The 22,773-nt window shown below is 36.2% G+C and overlaps 2 protein-coding genes across 4 annotated transcripts in view; one reads left to right on the top strand and one right to left on the bottom strand.

Annotated features, from left to right (window-relative positions):
- fam219b (family with sequence similarity 219 member B) overlaps positions 1-8,670 on the top strand; it is a 69,206-nt gene extending 60,536 nt beyond the window's left edge. Inside the window, exon 6 of the mRNA XM_028822945.2 lies at positions 2,291-8,670. Within this exon, the coding sequence (XP_028678778.1) occupies positions 2,291-2,443 (153 nt within the window). The 3' untranslated portion in view covers positions 2,444-8,670. The remainder of the gene's footprint in view (positions 1-2,290) is intronic.
- Positions 8,671-12,440: 3,770 nt separating this feature from the next.
- Positions 12,441-22,773, bottom strand: part of LOC114667472 (paramyosin-like) — a 91,798-nt gene continuing 81,465 nt past the window's right edge. For all 3 annotated transcript variants that reach the window (XM_028822780.2, XM_051920872.1, XM_051920873.1), the window contains 5 exons: positions 21,775-21,867; positions 19,500-19,616; positions 17,381-17,536; positions 16,983-17,043; positions 12,441-13,187 (listed from right to left, as the gene is read on the bottom strand). In XM_028822780.2, the coding sequence (XP_028678613.2) occupies positions 12,694-13,187; positions 16,983-17,043; positions 17,381-17,536; positions 19,500-19,616; positions 21,775-21,867 (921 nt within the window). In that variant the 3' untranslated portion in view covers positions 12,441-12,693. The remainder of the gene's footprint in view (positions 13,188-16,982; positions 17,044-17,380; positions 17,537-19,499; positions 19,617-21,774; positions 21,868-22,773) is intronic.

The raw sequence follows: 22,773 nt of genomic DNA, 5'->3' as shown, positions 1-22,773 counted from the left end.
TCCCTTTGTTTTTGTAACCTTCCACTAAATATAGTTCTTGTACTTTTTCTCCCCTTCATCGATCCAATCCACTAGCATGTCAGAAAACCAAATTTCAGCCTTTTTTTTTTATTTTTTATTTTATTAATGTGCCAGGGTACAATAACAGATTGTATTGAAATAATATTGCATGAAATCTCTCCTTCTAGTTAGCAGTCAGGTTTCAGGCTGGTCCTTAAACATTGCTTGGGTGGTTTACCAGCTGATGCAGGAGATGCTAGACTGAGTGCAAGTGTTCAGATTGTACATTTGCTTGTTGTTCTGCTTGAGTAGTTGAAAGCTGAAAAAGTTGTTTTTTTTTTTTTTTGTTGTTGTTTTTAGGCCTATGTTCATGACCCCATTGTGTCAAATTTATTGAAGTGTGTGTACACTATAGTGTCTTGTTCCCAGGGTCAACTCAAGGTAGTGCTGTCATTATAGTTTGTAAAACATTGCCACCTTATTCAACCTATTTAATAATAATAATACTAATAATTCATTTTACTTATATAGCAGCTTTTCCATCGAAGAGTGACAAAATAACATGGCTGCTCTGTGAGTGACCACCTTTTTTTTTTTACAACCACTGCCTAGAAATTAGGTCCTCCATTTGACTTCAGTTTGTATTGATCAGAAGCAATGTTTAACTGGGTGAACAGGGACAGTTGCTCTTGTCAGTGTTTTTGTGTCCCTGTTTTGGTGCTACTATGAATAACTTACTTCATCTTAGACTTGATTCATTTGAGATCTGATGACTGGGGAGGCCGCTGCATTAAGATGAATTTACTGTTGTGCTCCCGGAATCATTACAGCTTTGTGGCACAGGTCATTATCCTGCTGAAATGCATATTTGTAGAGTGGTAGACTGCTGCCATAAAGGGGTACTCCTGACTGGGAATGATGCTGAAATATCCCACCGCATGCAAAGTTGGCCCTTCTTATATGACGAGATGCAAAGTGTACCACCAAAATATACCTAACACATTTCTTCAGTGTCACTTCCATAGTCAGACGTCCAGCAGGATAGATCCACGGATTCATGGGATTTATTTTATATTTTTTGCCCTTTGATCATGATGAGGTTTTTTTTTTTATATATATATATATATATATATATATATATATATATATATATATATATATATATATATATATAGGGGCTGGCTCTTACTCAATACACCTGTGATAATATGGTACATTAAAAGAAACAATCTTAGCTTAGATTGTATTCCTGATATATTTTTGCCAGGGCATGCTGTTTTTAATAGCAAGTTAGCATTTTCAGTCTTTAGTTTTGCCCGTCTTCCCTCTGACTTGTACATGCATATTTGCAAACACCTTACCTGTATATCCACTTTAAATAGAATTCTTTGGACATAGGCTGCCATTGATTGAGCAGTCAATTGTATCCAAACGTCACGCATATTTTAAAAACACAGCACAAAGTGCAATAAAACAAATATAGTGCCTTGGTTGAAATAATATTACATTATATGATTTCTTGTTTCAAATGTTTTTTGTTTTTATTTGTTGCTTACACACCAGATCACTTTAAATGTTCCTTAGGATTATGGTATAGAGTAAGTCCATATTTTTGAAGGAAACAAATGTCTCAAAATCTGCAATGCAAATTAAAAAAAAAAAAAAAGGCTAAACTGGTTATTACTTACCAAAGATCTATTACTAATGTCAAAAATTTAAATTAATGTAAATATCTTGCTTGGACTAGTGCTTTACATTGCAGGCTATGGGGCACAGAAGAAAAGCGTAAACACTTACCAAATACATCCTTGAAACCAAGATAGTTGCTGAGTATTGATCAATGTTACACATACATTGTAAAATAGTTAATGCATGTTATTTTTGAACAACATAACACCAATTTCCTGACTGACCAAGTCATAGTAAACTTTTTATGCCACATTGATGATGGTTGATTTTACTTTTGACTTACATATTTTTGTGAGAATTCGCACAAGTCAATAAAAAATGAACCCTTATCACGAGAAAAATAGTACAAGGAAATACAATAAATGAATATTTCCAGATCCCTTTTGTTGTCACAAACATGGGGCAGAAACACAGAAGATGTGGTTCAATTCAACAGATGTCTTTTAAGCTTTTCCTCTGTACACCATACCCTCTATTGTAAAGCAACAGAATGGGCAATTAAAGAAGTGAGAAGTAACTTCAACTTGGAAAAATACCAAACATATCCTTTAATTATGCAAAATTAAATTTTGATTTAGGAATTATTTTTCTTACTCTGTAGGTAAATCAAGAGCTTAACAGACAATTATTGCAAGATGGATATAGACTGGATGAGATTCCTGATGATGAAGACCTTGACCTGATTCCTCCAAAGCCTGTGTCTGCTTCATGTGCTTGTTGCTGCATTGATGTTCCCTCCTGTACAATTCAATAATTTTTTCCAGAGGTTGAGAAATGCTCATCTTCCTTTTGTAGTGAAGACTCCAACCTGACTAAATGTTACAGAAAGCTGAATGAACACTAATGTTACAAATTTCTCTAGTATGAAGGAGTATCAGCTTTAAAATCTGCACAAGTTGTTTTTCTCAATAAGAAACACGTAACTATACTTACTTTCTTTCTTTTCATTAAATATTCTGAATTATATCAGAAATTGCTCACTTAAAAATAAACCCGTAACTTAACAGCATAGTGACACTGTTTTGACTGTTTTAGTCTGAGTTGTGTAATTACAGTAAGTATTGTAACAGTTTTATTGAAAATATAACACTTTGATTCACTCATTGCTTATAATATAATTATATAATCACGACTGACTTAAATGTATTCTACATATTTTTTTTCCTGTACGTTTTATTTCTTAGATCAAGAGCCACTTTGGTCAAGTCTTCAACTTTAAAATAGTGGTTCATGTTACTGTAATCACCATCATTTCCCACTTCTATGTGGGGTTGATGCTTTATATGTTTTGCCATTTTACCCAGACTTGGGAGCAGATCCAAAATGGAGACTGGGTTACTGCAATCACCGTTTATTAACAGCAAACAAATCTTTATAGAAGAGCCCTGTAGTGCTGCCCTCTAGTGACTTCAGGTACAGTCACACCTTTGAGCTACAGTTGGTAAATTGAGTGACACTTTCCTTGGTGAACCTGGGCTTTTCCATTTTTTATTTTATTTTGTAATACATTTCTTTTATTTGTTTGTTTTTGCTTGGTTCTTCTGTGATGTGCTAATTTTCTTTCCAACTCTTCACTCACTCAAAAAAAAAAAAAAAAACAGCCAGGACCAAAATGATTTTTGGGATTGTGGTGGTCTTGAAACGTCATGGAGCCACCAAGATGCACTTCTGTTTTATGTTCATTACAAGGCAGTTCCCTGTTTATCTCTTTTAAGTCAGTAATAGTATAAAAATGAGCTGGTTGGTCACTTGTTTCATTTTAAGTCAATAATTGTTTGATCAACATCTATCAAGTTTTTTTTAACATGTTAATAATTCTGAACTGGCACTTGTGTGAGTGTGTGTGTCTATGTGTGTGTGTGTGTGTGTGTGTGTGTGTGTGTATACAGTATGTTTGTATATAATATATATAATATATATGATATATTTTTTAACCATAACCTTTTAAATGGCAATAAACATTTATTTAATTTTGTCATCTTCATCTTTTAAAACCTATATGTTAAAATAGTCAGAAATAAGAAGGAAAAACACTGAAATGTAACATACAAAGCATTTAGTTTTTAAAAATATTGTAGTCTGCTTAAACTTGCCATTTTCATCATATTTTCATGTAATTACTCATTTTAAAGTTGATGTTCATTTTACCCAGTTTCTGTGTAAACATTTTAAAGTCCTTTTAAACCTTTGTTTGTTCCACTGAAGATGAAAGAATGTATAGTACTTTAAATGATCAAAAGTGGAATTTCAACTGTTCTGCCTAGTAAGCCATTTATGAATGTTCATTGCACATTTATGAATGCAGGACAGAATTTCAGAGATAATTCAGTTTGTATGAAGAAAAAAGAAGGTATTTTTGTCATGGACATGGCACATAGTTTTGAATTTGCATTTCTACACAGAAATTAAGTTTAAAAGATAAGATTGTGGTAGCAGGCTGTTTTGTGCTTAGTGTGACCTAGCAAGCCTACATCAAGGGAAACCGAAAAACAGCTTTGAAAAAGCAAATAAAGGACTGCTGTAGCTGCTTGTGATTTCTCCGAAGACAATCATTAAATCATACTCAAGGAAATGCATGTTTTTGATTTTACTCTGCATATATCCTTTGTGGTTTACTAAAAAACAATATATTTTCTACTTTATTACCCTCTTCTTTAGTAGATTATGTGTAGATTATGTCAGCTTTTCAAATAAAAACAGATGCCTTTGCATTCCCAGGGCTCATTATATTGGACCAGAAACACTACAAATTGAGCCCCAGTGGAGTGGAAAATGAAAAGCTATTGTCACGTGCATCAAGTCTCAACATTCACATTTATACATATGCATTTAGCTCTTTTGCATCCATGAAAAATAACAGTTTAATTATTCATTCACTTCGTACATAACAAGTTTTAGAATTTCTTGTTACAGTAAGGTGTGTATATATATATATATATATATATATATATATAGTAAAGTACTTTCAGCCCAGATTTTGCTAACATGACCTTTTACTGGAGGACCGCAATGTATAAACAAAGAAATGGCAGATGGAACTGCTGTTTTAGTATTCATGCCTAACAATTATTCAGTCATGGATACTGTCAGTTTTTGCCAGCTAATCATTCATTTAAAATAGTTTAATTTATTCATTAGGATTTAATTCATTTGGACATTCATAATGGTGTCTTCATCTGCTATTGCTTATCTCATGTGGGCTTTGGAGATAAATGTAAATGAAAAGAAGCAAAGTAAGGAAGACGCTGTAAAAATTTGGATGTAACCCTTGTTATTTATCTTTAAGCTTCTCAGTGGCCTTAGAGAGCTGCACCCCGTCTTAAGACCTGTGTGTCACTGTTGCCAAGTCTGGTTGAAAATGTGCTTTACTGTGGCAGAAAGACAACCATGGCTGAAATACATTTACACAATCCACTATCAAAGCCTTACATGATAAAGTCAGCAAATTTAGAAATTAGCTGCACTGCTGAGTATTTTTGATTGTCTGCAAACGCATGAGACCAGCACTGTGTGTAACTGACAGTATGTATAAGATTTTTGTATTTGGGTATATGTCTGTGCACTGTTTTGTACACGTTTTGGATTTTGGCATTATGGAAGGCAGAAAGGTAAGATAAGTACTTTGAGGGAAGATGACAAGATGATGGAATTGTTTTTAAATCATCAAATGAAAAAGTCATTGTGTTTGTAATACACATTTATAAAAAAAAAATAATAATAATAATACACAGAACAGTGACATTACTAATGGTATCATTAGTGACTTGTATCTGTTGGCTATCAAATGATTTGCTTGTGAAACAGGGTGTCTATAGGCATGTCATAATAATCTTACAAGTCATAGAAAACTCTATTATATATGCTGAACTGACCATAATAATTTAAAAGCAGAACAGTTTATTAAGAATGTAAATGTGAGAAATACTTTATTTTAATAGGAATAACCTCTTAACTTTAAAAGTTAATTACGCCCATACTAACGTGGTCAGCTGAAGAGCTGTTTTGAGGGACATTCTAAATTTGAATCTTCTATACAAAACCTACTGTTACTAAAGCAATCAGTCCGATTACCAAAATGCGATAGTAGATCAGAAATAAGATATTTGGAACCAATTCAAAAACCATAAACATGAAAATCCTGTATCTTTATTAATCCTCACAGGTGGCGCAGTGGTAGTGATGCTGCTTTGCTGTAAGGAGATTGTGGGTTCGATTCCCGGGTCCTTCCTGTGTGGAGAGCACTTTGAGTAGTGAGAAAAGCGCAATATACAGTGCGTCCAGAAAGTATTCACAGCGCATCATTTTTTCCACATTTTATTATGTTACAGCCTTATTCCAAAATGGATTAAATTCAGTTTTTTTCCTCAGAATTCTACACACAACACCCCATAATGACAACGTGAAAAAAGTTTACTTGAGGTTTTTGCAAATTTATTAAAAATAAAAAAACTGAGAAATCCCATGTACATAAGTATTCACAGCCTTTGCTCAATACTTTGTCGATGCACCTTTGGCAGCAATTCCAGCCTCAAGTCTTGTTGAATATGATGCCACAAGCTTGGCACACCTATCCTTGGCCAGTTTGGCCCATTCCTCTTTGCAGCACCTCTCAAGCTCCATCAGGTTGGATGGGAAGCGTCGGTGCACAGCCATTTTAAGATCTCTCCAGAGATGTTCGATCGGATTCAAGTCTGGGCTCTGGCTGGGCCACTCAAGGACATTCACAGAGTTGTCCTGAAGCCACTCCTTTGATATCTTGTGTGCTTAGGGTCGTTGTCCTGCTGAAAGATGAACCGTCGCCCCAGTCTGAGGTCAAGAGCGCTCTGGAGCAGGTTTTCATCCAGGATGTCTCTGTACATTGCTGCAGTCATCTTTCCCTTTATCCTGACTAGTCTCCCATTCCCTGCCGCTGAAAAACATCCCCACAGCATGATGCTGCCACCACCATGCTTCACTGTAGGGATGGTGCCAGGTTTCCTCCAAACGTGATGCCTGGCATTCACACCAAAGAGTTCAATCTTTGTCTCATCAGACCAGAGAATTTTGGTTCTCATGGTCTGAGAGTCCTTCAGGTGCCTTTTGACAAACTCCAGGTGGGCTGCCATGTGCCTTTTACTAAGAAGTGGCTTCCGTCTGGCCACTCTACCATACAGGCCTGATTGGTGGATTGCTGCAGACATGGTTGTCCTACTGGAAGGTCCTCCTTTCTCCACAGAGGAGCTCTGGAGCTCTGACAGAGTGACCATCGGGTTCTTGGTCACCTCCCTGACTAAGGCCCTTCTCCCCCGATCGCTCAGTTTAGATGGCCGGCCTGCTCTAGGAAGAGTCCTGGTGGTTTCGAACTTCTTCCACTTGCGGATGATGGAGGCCACTGTGCTCATTGGGACCTTCAAAGAAGCAGAAATTTTTCTGTAACCTTCCCCAGATATGTGCCTCGAGACAATCCTGTCTCAGAGGTCTACAGACAATTCCTTTGACTTCATGTTTGGTTTGTGCTCTGACATGAACTGTCAACTGTGGGACCTTAGATAGACAGGTGTGTGCCTTTCCAAATCATGTCCAGTCAACTGAATTTACCACAGGTGGACTCCAAAGAAGCTGCAGAAACATCTCAAGGATGATCAGGGGAAACCGGATGCACCTGAGCTCAATTTCGAGCTTCACAGCAAAGGCTGTGAATACTTATGTACATGTGCTTTCTCAATTTTTTTATTTTTAATAAATTTGCAAAAATCTCAAGTAAACTTTTTTCATGTTGTCATTATGGGGTGTTGTGTGTAGAATTCTGAGGAAAAAAATGAATTTAATCCATTTTGGAATAAGGCTGTAACATAACAAAATGTGGAAAAAGTGATGCGCTGTGAATACTTTCCGGATGCACTGTAAATGTAAAGAATTATTATCTTTATTTAATGGATGGGCTTTATTGATTCATGCACACTTTGGTATTAAAAACTGTTTTGGGTGTCTTTTTTATAAGTTTTCTGAATTGATTCTAAATCTTATTTTTAATCCAGTATCACATTTTGGTAATTGAATGGATATTTATATTTGTATGTTAGTTTCCATTTGATTATATTATTTAATGTTTGTTTTTTTTCTAATTAAATCTGAACCTTTGCCTTTAATTTTCAGCTTTATTCTAGATACTTTTTTTTAAACATAGTTTTGGGGCATCAGGATGCATTTGTTTTCATTTGATGCATTTGTGATTTATGTACACTTGAAACAAAAGTATTGCAGTTTAATATTGTGCTTTGGATGCACAAGGTGCTGAAAAGTTTGTTTTGTATTCTGAATTCTTAACTGTATACTATGCAACAGTTTTCAAACATTATAATGACATAATTGTGAGTATGGAGCATTTACTTTGTGTGTTTGTTACAATGTTTTAGGTGGTCTTTTAAGTCCTAGTAAAATTCCTTATTTTTATACTTGAATTAATTTACGTTTTTGTCAGCATTCTTTCTTTCCACTGACATATTCAAAGAGCTGTACACATTTACTGACATAAACTGGAAAATACCATTCAGTAAAAATGCATTACAATGCAGCAAAGCACAAGTTAGTTATGCAATATGCATTAATGAATGCTTATACATACTTAATATTTTTATAAGCTCTTTCAACCACAGACAGGTGAGCAACACTAATAAAACTCTGCTGCCCACCTTTGCCCTTTTAATGTTCAGAGTCCATTGTTCTTGGATTGATTAATTTATGATGCTGATGCTTCAGTGACTTCTTACAACACCAGCTCCTCGACTCTGGAGTGACTTTTTGCACTGCATTTTTCATTAAGCTGATACCAAATGGGATGTAAATCCAGTGTATTTTTAATATATTTTTTTAACTTTATATATTTTCTCTATGATTAGTTTTATTTCTTATTTTGCTTTTACTCTTTGTGACTAAATGTGTATTAAAAAAATATCCGGTTTGTAAATTGTTACATTACTAATAAAGTTGTTGAAATTAAAATGTTCTGTTTTAATTGAAAGTCTGACTTGAAATATCATGCATTCAGCCAAAGCATTTTTATTTTGCTAAAAATACCTTCAAAGATTTGGACTTTGGAAGGAGAGCCACATTTTCAAAAGTACTGAGGTAAGGGAAAGTATTTAAAAAAATTGAAAATGTACAGTCTGTTGTGAGAATGTTTTAGATTTCATTGACTTAAAGAGTTTGAATTTTTAATGAATGGTAAAAATGATGTAGCAGCATTACTGTTTTGAAAAGACTGTAATTAATAAAAGACCCAACATAATAAGAAAACATGTGACAGATGTATTTTAAAAATATTGTAAATATTTATTTTTAGGGGACAAATGTCTCAGAAATGGAACTCTGTTAAGACGGTCGTTCCCTGAACCATCCAAGTGGCTGTCTGTGAATCCCTTCGTGGCCGCCGTCTCTCTGGAGTTTGTTTGGGTGAACTGGTCACCCTGAACTGGCCTGCTGTAGGTAAGTGGGGTTGAGTGGACTTAAACACTTTGCTGAACCAACTCCTGCCTTAATGCCTACTTCTGTTAATTGTGTTGTGGCTCCCTGTGCCACTAAATGGGGGTGAACAGGGCTAGAGTTAGTGCTAGGTAACTAAAATTAAAAAAAACAGATTTTTGTGAGCCAGTGGACCACATTTCAGTCTACAGTCCACATTTCAGACACTGAGCTGTGGGCAGTGCTGGGCTGAGTGGGCCTGTGAACCTCCGAGTTTCAAATAAGAGCTCAAGCTTGCAAGAATCAGAAAAGGCAAACAGACTTGAAGTGAGTGTTAGTATATTTGAAAATTGTCAAAATATGAACAAGAGTGTTTAAGAGTGACACCTTACAACTGCTAAAGCTTTAGAAAATAAAAGGCTTAGCTTCTCTGAAGTAGAGAGGGTTAACTAAAGTTTAAAATAATTATTCACAATAATCAAAATTAATGAATGATCAACTGTGTTAACTTTAAAGTGAACCTTCAGTGCTACTTCAGTCTGAGTCTAATGAGGTGTAGATTTAAATCAGGTTGCCTGATCTTAGTAAGTTTAAAACCACAAAGTGAGGTGTTAAAATGCAAGATGTACAAAATGGTTTATCAGGGTGTGCAGGCACAAAGAACTGTGGTTATTTGTGATAGGGAGGTGTGTGAGGCCTAATATATATATATATATTCATAGTATTCGTAGTCTGAATCACAATCTGATTGTATGGGTGGTTACCTACAAGGTAACGCTTGTGGTTGGTCTGCAAGTTGGCAAACATCCGCCATGGTGCCCTCTCAGTTACGAGAAGCAGATCATAGAATGTTGCATAGTTTACTGTCAAATAATGCAAAGAGTATGCAACATGTGTTTCGCCCTTATTGAGGCGTACACACTTGCGGCACCCCTCTCGGGGATCGAACCTCGGACGTCAACGTCAGAGGCAAAGCCTCTTTACATTGCGCCACAGCGTGTAGTTCGTTTATTTGACAGCCTGGAGATCAGGATAATTACATTCATAGCATTCGTAGTCTGAATCACAATCTGATTGTAGCCATACGTGCAGTTGAATCTGAAGAACAACAGAAACAGCAGTCTAGTAAGAAATTCCAGCCACGTTTAAAGTTAGCTTTCTAATTTAATATTTATATTTTAGTGCCAGACAATGTAACTCTCTGTTACAGATCTGAAGACTTGATTACTGTAACTCGCGTCAGATTTCTAACATATTACAAGATGTCATACACTCTATGTGGTGAGTTGTGTTCAATTTTTAATTTAATTTGGCACATATCACATTCATAAATATTGACATACAATATGTTAAAATTCCATGACACATGAAAATTTCTCCATTTTAATGGAAAGTTTGTGTTTAAGTTGCCATTTGAGATTTCAAACTTTGTTTTTCTTAATCATAATCTTATAAAAAGCACAAACATTAGGTAAAAAAATTGCTTACAAGATAAAAAATGTAACAATTTTATAAAGCATTTAAAAACTTTTAATGTAATCAGTTTATGTTAAGTAATCAAAAACATCACAAAATATAATAAAAAAAAACAACACTTTCAAACACAGCTTTGGCAATTATAGATACAAAAGGTAAATCTTTTCTTTACATCTTGCCTGAAGAAGAGGCCTGAGTTGCCTCGAAAGCTTGCATATTGTAATCTTTTTAGTTCGCCAATAAAAGGTGTCATTTTGCTTGGCTTTTCTCTTCACTCACAGAGAAAATCTAAACTCAGTGTGCTGTTTGCACAGAACTTGAATTCAAATACTGTATGCAAAAATAACTTTTGAGTGTATAAAATACCCTTTTAAACCTTATTAGAGATTTTTGTGTCACCTGGAGCTTATTACAATGGCCTGGCTACTCATGTGTACCAATGTCTTAGTGTTTGATTTGCTCCTGACCTGCTCCTGCTCATGGCTTAGACTGGCAATACTATGAAGGAATTGGTGGGCAGCAGATCAGCACACTTTAAAAAGTCTGGCTGGTCAGCCTATTGTGCAGGTAACAATACACGTGCATACATTGTCACTCTCGGACGTCTGACACTTTCTGCACGTATTCATGTGTTTAATGTATGCTGCGCTATAACTGAAGAGACATGACACCCCAGATGTAATGTTTGCCTGCAGGTGCACATGCTGTCTGGTAGCCTCTGTGTCTCTCTGGTTCTAAAAGTGAAATGGGGTGGGGATGTATATAAATATTATTATTATGTATAATACACTCACACACAACTTCATTAAACCACAGGAATGAATGCTGAATATAATAAGCAAACCCTAAATATGTAACTAACAGTTTTATCATGTTTGGTTAAACCAGACAGTCACCATTAACTCATGTGAGCATATCCAGTGCTGGAGTGATAACTGGTGCACATCACGCTTCACTTCAGTTAACAAGATAGCATCAGTGCTCCATGTGGCAAAGCTATGCTCTGAATGACCAGTTTCCAAAGTGGAGTCCTTGAAAAAGTTCACCATTAGGATGGCTTGTTGGATAGCACTGGAATTTTTATATATGAGTGTGTGAAAAAAGACCTAAGTTGAGAAACAGAGGTGTGATTTTAACTCCCAAATGGGTGTTCTCATAATCTCATACTTGTATTTCCAGCTCTAATCTTGGAAAAAAAAAAGTAAGACTTCATTTCTCTTTTTCTTACTTCTTTCTTCCTCTTGAGATACTAAGGGTGAATCTGGTTTGTAGTTATTTAGTTTATTTTTTAAGAAGAGGCAGACAATCTGCGGCCTTCTTTACAACTGAAGTTAATGTTTGTTTTTGTTCATCTGATCGTGACTGGCTAACACTTTAAACATTAAAAACAAAGAGTAAACAGGTTTGCGATGAGATCACTCAGACCACGTTCAGAGGTGGTCAAAAACAGATGATGAGCACATCTAACACAAGTTTCTGTGAAAATGCCCTTTATACAGTATATGTACTGTACATAAATCAACCATGTATGTTGAAACTGATTTGCATTTTGCCTGGATATGATGCGGACCACTGGGGATACAATCTAAATGTGTGTAATGCAGGTGTAAAGGGGTCCGTCTGTGTGAGACCTGATTACTACGGCCCATTCACCATGCTCCAACTTTCCAGCTTTTCCTTTAATATTTGGCATAATTTATCGACTGATTATATGAATTTGGGTTCAGTGTTTACACAATATATTGCCTAATATACGCAAAATCCACTTTAATGGAATTCTCAGATTGTAGTACTGCACATGAAAAGTTTATTTACCGTGTTTTGTGCATTTGTCTTTCTTTAATAAAAAGTTATTTTATGGATACTTTCTTAATTCTAAATCTGTCTGTGTAATTGAAAATATTGTCACCTTAGGTATCTTCAAATTAGAGGAACCCTTTACAATTTTTGGATATTAAATTATTGGGAGTAAATATTCAGTATCTTTTAAAAACTGAAAACTTTTTAATAAACGGTTTTAAACCACAGTTAGACTATAAAGTAGAACACTGTGTGACACAGTTAAATGTCATGCTTTGCTTATCCACATCAGTGCTGTTTCTTGGGGAATTGTCCCTTGTAGGGCTTTGGTGACAACAAGAGTGAATGCTTGTCTGTTAGTGACTCCTGAGACCCTCCCCAGCTGCGTGGAGTCAGGGGGGACACATCTGATGTCTGTGTGCTTAAGAACATCTTGGCCGCTGGGCTTGTAACAAGGCTGTGGGTGTCAGAAAGTGAAGGAGTCTCTAGGTACACTGGGGTGGAAGACCTAGAACTGCCTGAAGTAATGCAAGAATCGGCATATTTGGCAAAATGAACGGATTCATCTCCTAGGTATCCAACACCTTCCTCCTGTTCAGTGTGGATAGTAGAGCTGTTGACAGGCAAATATGGATCACTGTTAAATTCTTCAACAAGCTTAGTTGTTTGTTGGCTCCTTCCACTTTCCATCGACTCATGCAACACCTTTGGAGCTTCTTTTCCTCTGGTTTGCTGTCCTGTCTCACGGATATCTCCAATCTGTTGTTGGAGTCTTTCTCTCACTATAAAAACAATCGCTAAAATGTCAGAAATTAAAGCAGGGCACCAGAGCAGCATGTATTTTAGATCATTTAAAAAGAATAAACAAATGGCCACCATTCTTATAAAGGAAATTCCAAATGTCTAACCTGATATTGAAGATAGCTTTTTCACCCACATGCCCTTCGCAATTAAAATGAAGTACAGTAATCCCTCCTCCATCGCGGAGGTTGCGTTCCAGAGCCACCCGCGAAATAAGAAAATCCGCGAAGTAGAAACCATATGTTTATATGGCTATTTTTATATTGTCATGCTTGGGTCACAGATTTGCGCAGAAACACAGGAGGTTGTAGAGAGACAGGAACGTTATTCAAACACTGCAAACAAACATTTGTCTCTTTTTCAAAAGTTTAAACTGTGCTCCATGACAAGACAGAGATGACAGTTCTGTCTCACAATTAAAAGAATGCAAACATATCTTCCTCTTCAAAGGAGTGCGCGTCAGGAGCAGAGCATGTCAGAGAGATAGAGAAAAGCAAACAAATCAATAGGGCTGTTTGGCTTTTAAGTATGCGAAGCACCGCGGCACAAAGCTGTTGAAGGCAGCAGCTCACACCCCCTCCGTCAGGAGCAAAGAAAGAGAGAGACACACAGAGTTTGTTTTTCAATCAAAAATCAATACGTGCCCTTCGAGCTTTTAAGTCTGCGAAGCACCGGTGCAGCATGTCGCTTCAGGAAGCAGCTGCACAGAAGGTAGCAACGTGAAGATAATCTTTCAGCATTTTTAGACAAGCGTCCGTATCGTCTAGGTGTGCGAACAGCCCCCCTGCTCAATCCCCCTACGTCAGGATCAGAGAAAGTCAGCACAAGAGAGAGAGAGAGAGAAAAGTAAGTTGGGTTTCTTCTCAGCCATCCGCCAATAGCGTCCCTTGTATGAAATCAACTGGGCAAACCAACTGAGGAAGCATGTACCAGAAATTAAAAGACCCATTGTCCGCAGAAATCCGCGAACCAGCAAAAAATCCGCGATATACAGTGGTGTGAAAAACTATTTGCCCCCTTCCTGATTTCTTATTCTTTTGAATGTTTGTCACACAAAATGTTTCTGATCATCAAACACATTTGACCATTAGTCAAATATAACACAAGTAAACACAAAATGCAGTTTTTAAATGATGGTGTTTATTATTTAGGGAGAAAAAAAATCCAAACCTACATGGCCCTGTGTGAAAAAGTAATTGCCCCCTTGTTAAAAAATAACCTAACTATGGTGTATCACACCCGAGTTCAATTTCCGTAGCCACCCCCAGGCCTGATTACTGTCACACCTGTTTCAATCAAGAAATCACTTAAATAGGAGCTGCCTGACACAGAGAAGTAGACCAAAAGCACCTCAAAAGCTAGACATCATGCCAAGATCCAAAGAAATTCAGGAACAAATGAGAACAGAAGTAATTGAGATCTATCAGTCTGGTAAAGGTTATAAAGCCATTTCTAAAGCTTTGGGACTCCAGCGAACCACAGTGAGAGCCATTATCCACAAATGGCAAAAACATGGAACAGTGGTGAACCTTCCCAGGAGTGGCCGGCCGACCAAAATTACCCCAAGAGCGCAGAGACGACTCATCCGAGAGGTCACAAAAGACCCCAGGACAACGTCTAAAGAACTGCAGGCCTCACTTGCCTCAATTAAGGTCAGTGTTCACGACTCCACCATAAGAAAGAGACTGGGCAAAAACGGCCTGCATGGCAGATTTCCAAGACGCAAACCACTGTTAAGCAAAAAGAACATTAGGGCTCGTCTCAATCTTGCTAAGAAACATCTCAATGATTGCCAAGACTTTTGGGAAAATACCTTGTGGACTGATGAGTCAAAAGTTGAACTTTTTGGAAGGCAAATGTCCCGTTACATCTGGCGTAAAAGGAACACAGCATTTCAGAAAAAGAACATCATACCAACAGTAAAATATGGTGGTGGTAGTGTGATGGTCTGGGGTTGTTTTGCTGCTTCAGGACCTGGAAGGCTTGCTGTGATAGATGGAACCATGAATTCTACTGTCTACCAAAAAATCCTGAAAGAGAATGTCCGGCCATCTGTTCGTCAACTCAAGCTGAAGCGATCTTGGGTGCTGCAACAGGACAATGACCCAAAACACACCAGCAAATCCACCTCTGAATGGCTGAAGAAAAACAAAATGAAGACTTTGGAGTGGCCTAGTCAAAGTCCTGACCTGAATCCAATTGAGATGCTATGGCATGACCTTAAAAAGGCGGTTCATGCTAGAAAACCCTCAAATAAAGCTGAACTACAACAATTTTGCAAAGATGAGTGGGCCAAAATTCCTCCAGAGCGCTGTAAAAGACTCATTGCAAGTTATCGCAAACGCTTGATTGCAGTTATTGCTGCTAAGGGTGGCCCAACCAGTTATTAGGTTCAGGGGGCAATTACTTTTTCACACAGGGCCATGTAGGTTTGGATTTTTTTTTCTCCCTAAATAATAAAAACCACCATTTACAAACTGCATTTTGTGTTTACTTGTGTTATATTTGACTAATGGTTAAATGTGTTTGATGATCAGAAACATTTTGTGTGACAAACATGCAAAAGAATAAGAAATCAGGAAGGGGGCAAATAGTTTTTCACACCACTGTATATTTAAATATGCTTACATATAAAATCCGCGATGGAGTGAAGCCGCGAAAGGCGAAGCGCGATATAGCGAGGGATCACTGTATGCAAAGCTGATACAAGAAGATTTTAAAAGGTTTTCCTGAACTCTTGTCAATTGACCGACCTGTTTTAGCCATTTTAAATGTAACATTTTGTAAATACTTTATATTTACATCATTACAATACTAACTTAGTTTAATTAGCATCATAAAGTTAAAAACAATGTCATATTACATGGCTTCTAGTGGAGGGATGACAAACTTGTTGACTGCAGTTGCTGATCTCGTCCCCTCAACATGACTACAAATGGCATTGTACATCAGATGAGATGATTTTCCAGCACAGTTTCTCATTTTCAAAGTACTGCCAGCTTGCCCCTTTTCTGACACCTAATTATGTGCTACCCGACAGTTGGTGCCTGTGCAAAGGCTTTACAGGTATGGCGAGTTCAACCTCAATCTCCCCCACCACCTTTTATTCTTCCCTTCATTCTTACCATTTTGCCATATTACATAAAACATGCAACATTTTAAAGGCAAGTCTTTCTTCAGTTTATCAGGTCTGGTACATCTGTGTTCCTTATTCCTCGGTGCTATGTTATTAGCAATGTACTACTGGCTGAGCACTCAATGGTTGTCAGCGCTCGCTCGCTCGCACACACGCCCTCCCATATAACTTAAAAAGCAAAACCAAACCTCCAGGACAAGTCACAGACTGGTTGGTCTAAGTAGCTGAGGATGTCAGACTTCTGTAACTGCCACTGACTCACTAAGATTAAATGTAAATGAAGTCTGCACCTGCAAATCAACAGAAAGGTGTACTGTGACAGGGCCTTGATATTTACTTGAATCGTATTGTTTGAACATGAGCAGTAGTAGAGTGGCGTCAACTAACTGTAAACTGAAAGTGACCAGCGCTGGGCAACGCCTCATAGTGGTGGTGTAGTGACTGGGTTACTTTTAACTCCACACACGTGGGAGTACTGCGTTACCACCTTAACTCTACTCATGTCAATGTGATGTGGGCAAAATGGATTATTTTTAAGGATTAATATTCAAATGCCAACATTTTATTAACATATACTAATCATGAAGAAAACAGTACTTCTTTAGGTTATCAAAAGAAAGAGACAAAAGGAAAAGCTTACTTTTTATCACATTTTCATTTCTGCCTTTCAGGTTCTCAATTTCATTACTCATGGATGACATCTATTTCAGAGAAATGGCAAAGTTCTTTATTTCTGTAGTTCATATTAACATTCATATTCAGAAACTACCATGTTATACAGAGGAAGTTTTCATTCTTTTTAATTACAAGCTAGTATCTGAGAACTCTGCAGAGAATGAAAGAAGTTAATTCATTGCTGATTTACAATGTAGCAGTGGTATTGTTTCATGTACAGTGAAATTTCTTACTTGTAAGTCCAACCAATAGTAGATATCTCACTTAGAATTACCACTGTTTTCCTTCTGTCAGTGACTTAAAATGTGTTTTTTAAAAAATTATAAATTAACAATTCAGTGGAAAATAGACGGTGCTACTTACTTTGTCGGATTTGTGCTGAAGTTCATTTTGGAGTTTCTTAACCTTTTCTTGCAATTCGGTGTACTCTCTGAAATTTGGTGTACCTTTTAGCCTTTCATTCTCTTCTTCAAGTTCTTGTTTTTTCCTCTCTTGGTAGTGGATGGTATCCACTGCATTCTAAAGAGGATACATATAAGTATACCTCATCAGGAGAGCTGATAACTTTAGTGTAACAGCTAAGCAATAAAAGTCAGTTTTCAACAGATGTCCATTTAACAAATTAATCCTACTTGTGCTGACAGTGATACTGATGGACAGAATGTGCCGTAGCTTGTTCCAAATTTCACTAACCTTCACTGGCATCTTGAAATTGTATGGTAAGAAATGTTCATTTCCTCTGAAAGTTTCTTTCCGATAACTTGTTTTACAATGGAAGAGTATCTACCTCTCTCCCTCCTTCACTGGTCAAGAGCTCGGTCTTTAATTCAAATGTACAGCATTGTGGGATTGACATCTTTTCTGATTACTTTAAATGCTGTCTTTCCAGGAAGTAACTTAATTATATTTTAACAAAAAATGCATACATTTTGCATCTTTTGATCATACAAATGGATATTGGACATGTAGAATATGCAGCACACGAGTGAGATGATTTTTCTTTTTTCCACGAAATTTTTCACATTGTTTGACATTGTCCTGAATTGGTCACCGCAGGGTCCCACTGCGTTTTAATCTCATATTTTCATGAAGAAAATATTCAAATTTTTTATCGATTACCACTAAAAACTAAATGGGGTAGGTAACATTTAATTACAAAAATAATTTGTGGGTTGAGTATTTAAGCTCGACTCGGTGTGATGTGTAATGGTCCACTTTACACTGTTTAGACCAAATAACACTCGGTACAGTATTCTTCTGCCATCTAGTGGGTGAAATAGCAGCAGGCTGCAAAAAATCAGGAACATTTCTGTGTGTTCTGCCACTTTATGGTATGGCATAGTGACAGCATCAATATTCATGATTGGAGCAGAGCCTTCAACAAAAACATAATGGCATATAAACAAGAAGCTGTAAGGCCAGTTTTGGAACAGCCTGAAACCTGAACCATTAGTTGAATCAAGTGATAGCGAGGACAGTGTGACTTGGTCATTAGACATGGCACTGAATGACCAAACCACCATGATGTGCCTGGTGAATTTGGGCACCTGAAGGTTCACTGTTGTGCAAGTAGGCGCATAAGCCATCTCTGGAAATCCACTCTAGAAGCCCATTCTAAAAAGAGGCTCCATTGGGATGCTGTACAGGCATATAAACACAAAAAAAGATTTGATAATGGCTAAAGGTTATTAAATTGGTAGCACTGCAGATTTGTATTAGAGATGAGAATGGCTGTCCAAGAACTAAGTTCACAACAAATTGTTACTATTAGTAATCATTTCATAGTCACCTTAAATGTATCTGAAGAACACACATTTGTGCATAAAGTGTCTTTTAAAAAAAAAAGCAAGTACACCCATAAAATATCTTTTGGACAAAATTATAATTGATTGTCATTTCAACAGTACTGGTAAACACCAGTGATCTAATTAAATTATAATATTGAAAAATCACTTTTTGCACCAATTCTTCTATTTAAACCTATAGAAAAGTGGTGAACATAAACTTTATATGCCCCCACCTTTATTATTGCATGAAACACCTAAAATTAGAATCGGTTGCAAATAATTTAAACTTAAGCATCAGAGGCCTGTGGCACTGTTTCTTCTTGATAGTTGCGGTGTATGGCTACATCAAGTCAAAGATAAAATAGCCCTCTGACATCTTGAGAACAAATATTGTTGATGCATTCGAGTTTGGAAAAGATTGTAAAACCATTTAAAAGGTATTTGTAGTCAATCACTCCATTGTCTGAAAGATCATCTATAAATTAAAAATATTTCAAACCAATAGTAAATCTATCCAGTCCAAGGCCATCCTGCCAAATTCAAAAGGAGCTAACTGAGAGGTCTTTTGGGACGTATCCAAAGTAGGTAAGTAGATAGTTAGTGTATAAATGTAAAATCTTTATAAACCATTTTTGAACTGAAAATTGAAAAAGAATCAGAAATTGTTAAGCTGATTTTCTTCTTTAAATACTTACCTGGATTATTTGTGATTTGTTAAGCCATCCTTCTACAGGAGCCTTTCCTTTCCAAGCACCAGAAAGCTTATTGTAAGCTTTGCCTAACTGCTCTCGTTCTTTGAAGAGAGTCTTTAACTGGTGATGAAAAAGAGGGTAAAATTGCATTGGTTACATTGTTGTCAAGTATATAAAAGCAAAAGTCTGTTCTTAGTGCAAATCCATTGTGTTCCTAACAGGGGTACTGCATGCCGGGCTCATTATAGATCTGAAGCAAAAAACATGTCACTGATGATTAAGAAGACACACAAGATGTTGTCAGCATTTTAGTTTCAGGCACATAAAGCAAGTGCAGTGCTGTTTTTACGAAAACACAGCGCAACAAAGACGGGAAATGTGAAAGTCAACTGCATCTTTTACAGCAAAGAGTTTATGGCTGGTGTGTGGCCCCAGTGCCTCTTACACAATCAGGAGTAATGTGTTTAAATAGTGTTAGGACCAAACTATTTCATTTTAGACAGAAGATAAATGGGAAACGTACATCTTGCAAATGACCTTTGTGGTAGGAAGAAGCAATGCATTGCAAGAACTTTCTAGAATTTTGTTATGCAGTCCACCACCACATATGTGGCCTTTCTCCTGCACTAAAATATTGTTATCTTGATCATTACGTTTAGTTATCTTTACTTGTCAATCTGTACATTTGCAGGGGGCAGCACTAATTGCCTATTCCTTCCACAGAAAAAAAAAAAAAAACACAGGACAAAATAGGCAACACACAGACACTCAGACATTAGAGAAAAACAGATTTAACATCTTGGAATAAACATCTGCTAATGGACAGGAAAGCAGCACATAGTCAAGAGACAAGAGTCTCTGGTATACCAGGATCATAGGCAAACTGCGGCAGAGTTATTGGCTCTCCAGCTTTGTTCAGGGGTGTTAGTTCAGAACAGGTCCAAATACTAAACAGCTAAATGAATTCCAGCTAGCCAGCAGTCAACAAAACAAGCAGCCATCAAGCAGCAGGGTATAGTTCTTTATTCAGTCTGCTGATGAGGAGCACACTAATAATAATAATAATGATACATTTTATTTATACACGTCTTAATTTGAACAAATCTTTGGCTAATGCATTTCTTGATCAGACGTCTTTCTTACGTAATCTGTCTTCTGCACCTAAATACTGTATTTGAACTGATCAGATACCTTTCCGGTATGTAAACTGCAAGCCATCATATCTGTTCTTTATAGTAATATTTATTCCACTCCTGTACTGTACATTGTGGCATTGAGAGTCATTCCAGCACAGTTTATAGTCCATTTCTTGTAGTTATTATTATTTGATCACTTGTAAATTTAATAGGTTGTCATTTGTACACCAACCTTTATTTTTTTATTGATGTTTTCTAGTGCTTTTCTCCCAGGTGATCCCCCTCAATACACTGAACAGTCATGGTGAGATACGATAATATTGCCAAACTCCTCTTCCAATGATACAAAGACCTATTATTTTTATGCAAAGTCTCACCCTTGTTGTCTATCCCATATATAATGCTTACATCAGTTTTCTGTCTTTCCAGTCTATTCCTATATACTTTTAAGGCATGCATCAGTTTGACCCAACTTTGTTTAAATAGAACTTTATTTGACCACAGTGGGAAGTCTGGCTATTGACAGAAGCTTTTTAAATAAATAAATAAATAAATATATATATATATATATATATATATATATATATATATATATATATATATATATATATATATATGGTTGAAATAGTTTACTGTCAAATAAATGCAAAGAGTATGAATGGCATGAATATATATATATATATATATATATATATATATATATATATATATATATATATATATATATAATATACACACACACCAGATTGACTAAAAAAAGGAAAATATAAAAAGAAAGAGAACCTCTGACTTAAGTATGTTATAAGTTGAATAAGTTAAGTTGTACAGATATCAGACTCACAGTATAATAGCCTGAAATGTTTTGATTATACCTTTTGACATGCAAATGTGAAAATTGAGCAAAATTACTTTTATGAGCAGATGGATTGCTATTTATTTAATTAACATGCATGAAGTGAAAGGCCCTACTGCCTTATTTGAGACTGCTTTTAAAGGCTACAAAATCAAACAGTCCATTAATAAGTTAGATCAGCTTCACTCAGGGTATCATTTACATTTTAAAGGTTTTAGTTTCAAAATAGTAGCACATTCTACAGTAGATTAAAGCTTTAAATATTAATATTTTCGTTATTAAAAGATACCTCTTCTGTTACCAGCTGACGTTGCTTCTCATATTGGTTATTCTGCGTGGTAAAATCCTTTTTCATTGGAGAGTGTTCACCGCATAGAGATTCCTAGAAGAAAAAGCCAGGTGGGAATAATATATATTTTTCTAGTGAATGTAAGAATGCATGAACCAGAACCGATCATTAAAACAACACAAAAACACAATGTTATAGATCTATGAAAATACTTTCGGCAGTTACTCTTGTATACAATGTATTTCATATACTGTAAACAATTTCTTTCAACTCCATTAGAGACAAAACCTGCTTAATTGTATTTATGTAAAATCTGTAAATGAGATGTATTCTGTGAAGGAACCTTTCACTCTGATATAGAATATATGTATATTTCAGTCAATGCCTATTAAGAGTAAATTTTACACTGATAATTTAAAAAGTTATTTGTGTTTTATTAATATAAAGAGCACTGTTTAAAAAAAAAAAAAAAAAAAAAAATTGTCAAACACTCCTAATTCAATCTTAGATTTGTGTGGGCTGAAAGCTGTCCTGGGGGCAAAGTAGGGAGCAACCGCGAATGTGTGTGGCACACCACCCATGATTCTTTTCAAAAGTAAAGTGCAGGTTAATTTGTGTTATGTATTTTTACATTATATTTTGTATTAATCATTTTTACATGAATAGTTTTGGGTTGTGGAACAAATCATCTGAGTTTCCATTATTTCTTATGGGGAAATTCACTTTGATATACGAGTGCTTTGGACTACGAGCATGTTTCCGGAATGAATTATGCTCGCAAACCGAGGTTCCACTGTATTGACGTGTGTTCCTGAATGACATTTTAAGTGCTAGCAGGTTTGTCACCTGTCTTATGCTTCAAGCATATGTTTCATTTCCATTTGACCCTGTTCAGAAAACGCAAGTATGAAAACACACAATTGTTCATTACTTACTTTTTGACTGATTATTAAAATATGTTTACAATGAGAACAAAGTAAAAAATCTAAATGAAGGTTA

The sequence above is a fragment of the Erpetoichthys calabaricus genome, chromosome 17 (assembly GCF_900747795.2).
Source record: "Erpetoichthys calabaricus chromosome 17, fErpCal1.3, whole genome shotgun sequence".
In the NCBI taxonomy this organism is placed as follows: Eukaryota; Metazoa; Chordata; class Cladistia; order Polypteriformes; family Polypteridae; genus Erpetoichthys; species Erpetoichthys calabaricus.
Note: the sequence above shows the minus strand (reverse complement) of the source record. Positions and strands in the feature narration are given on the sequence as shown.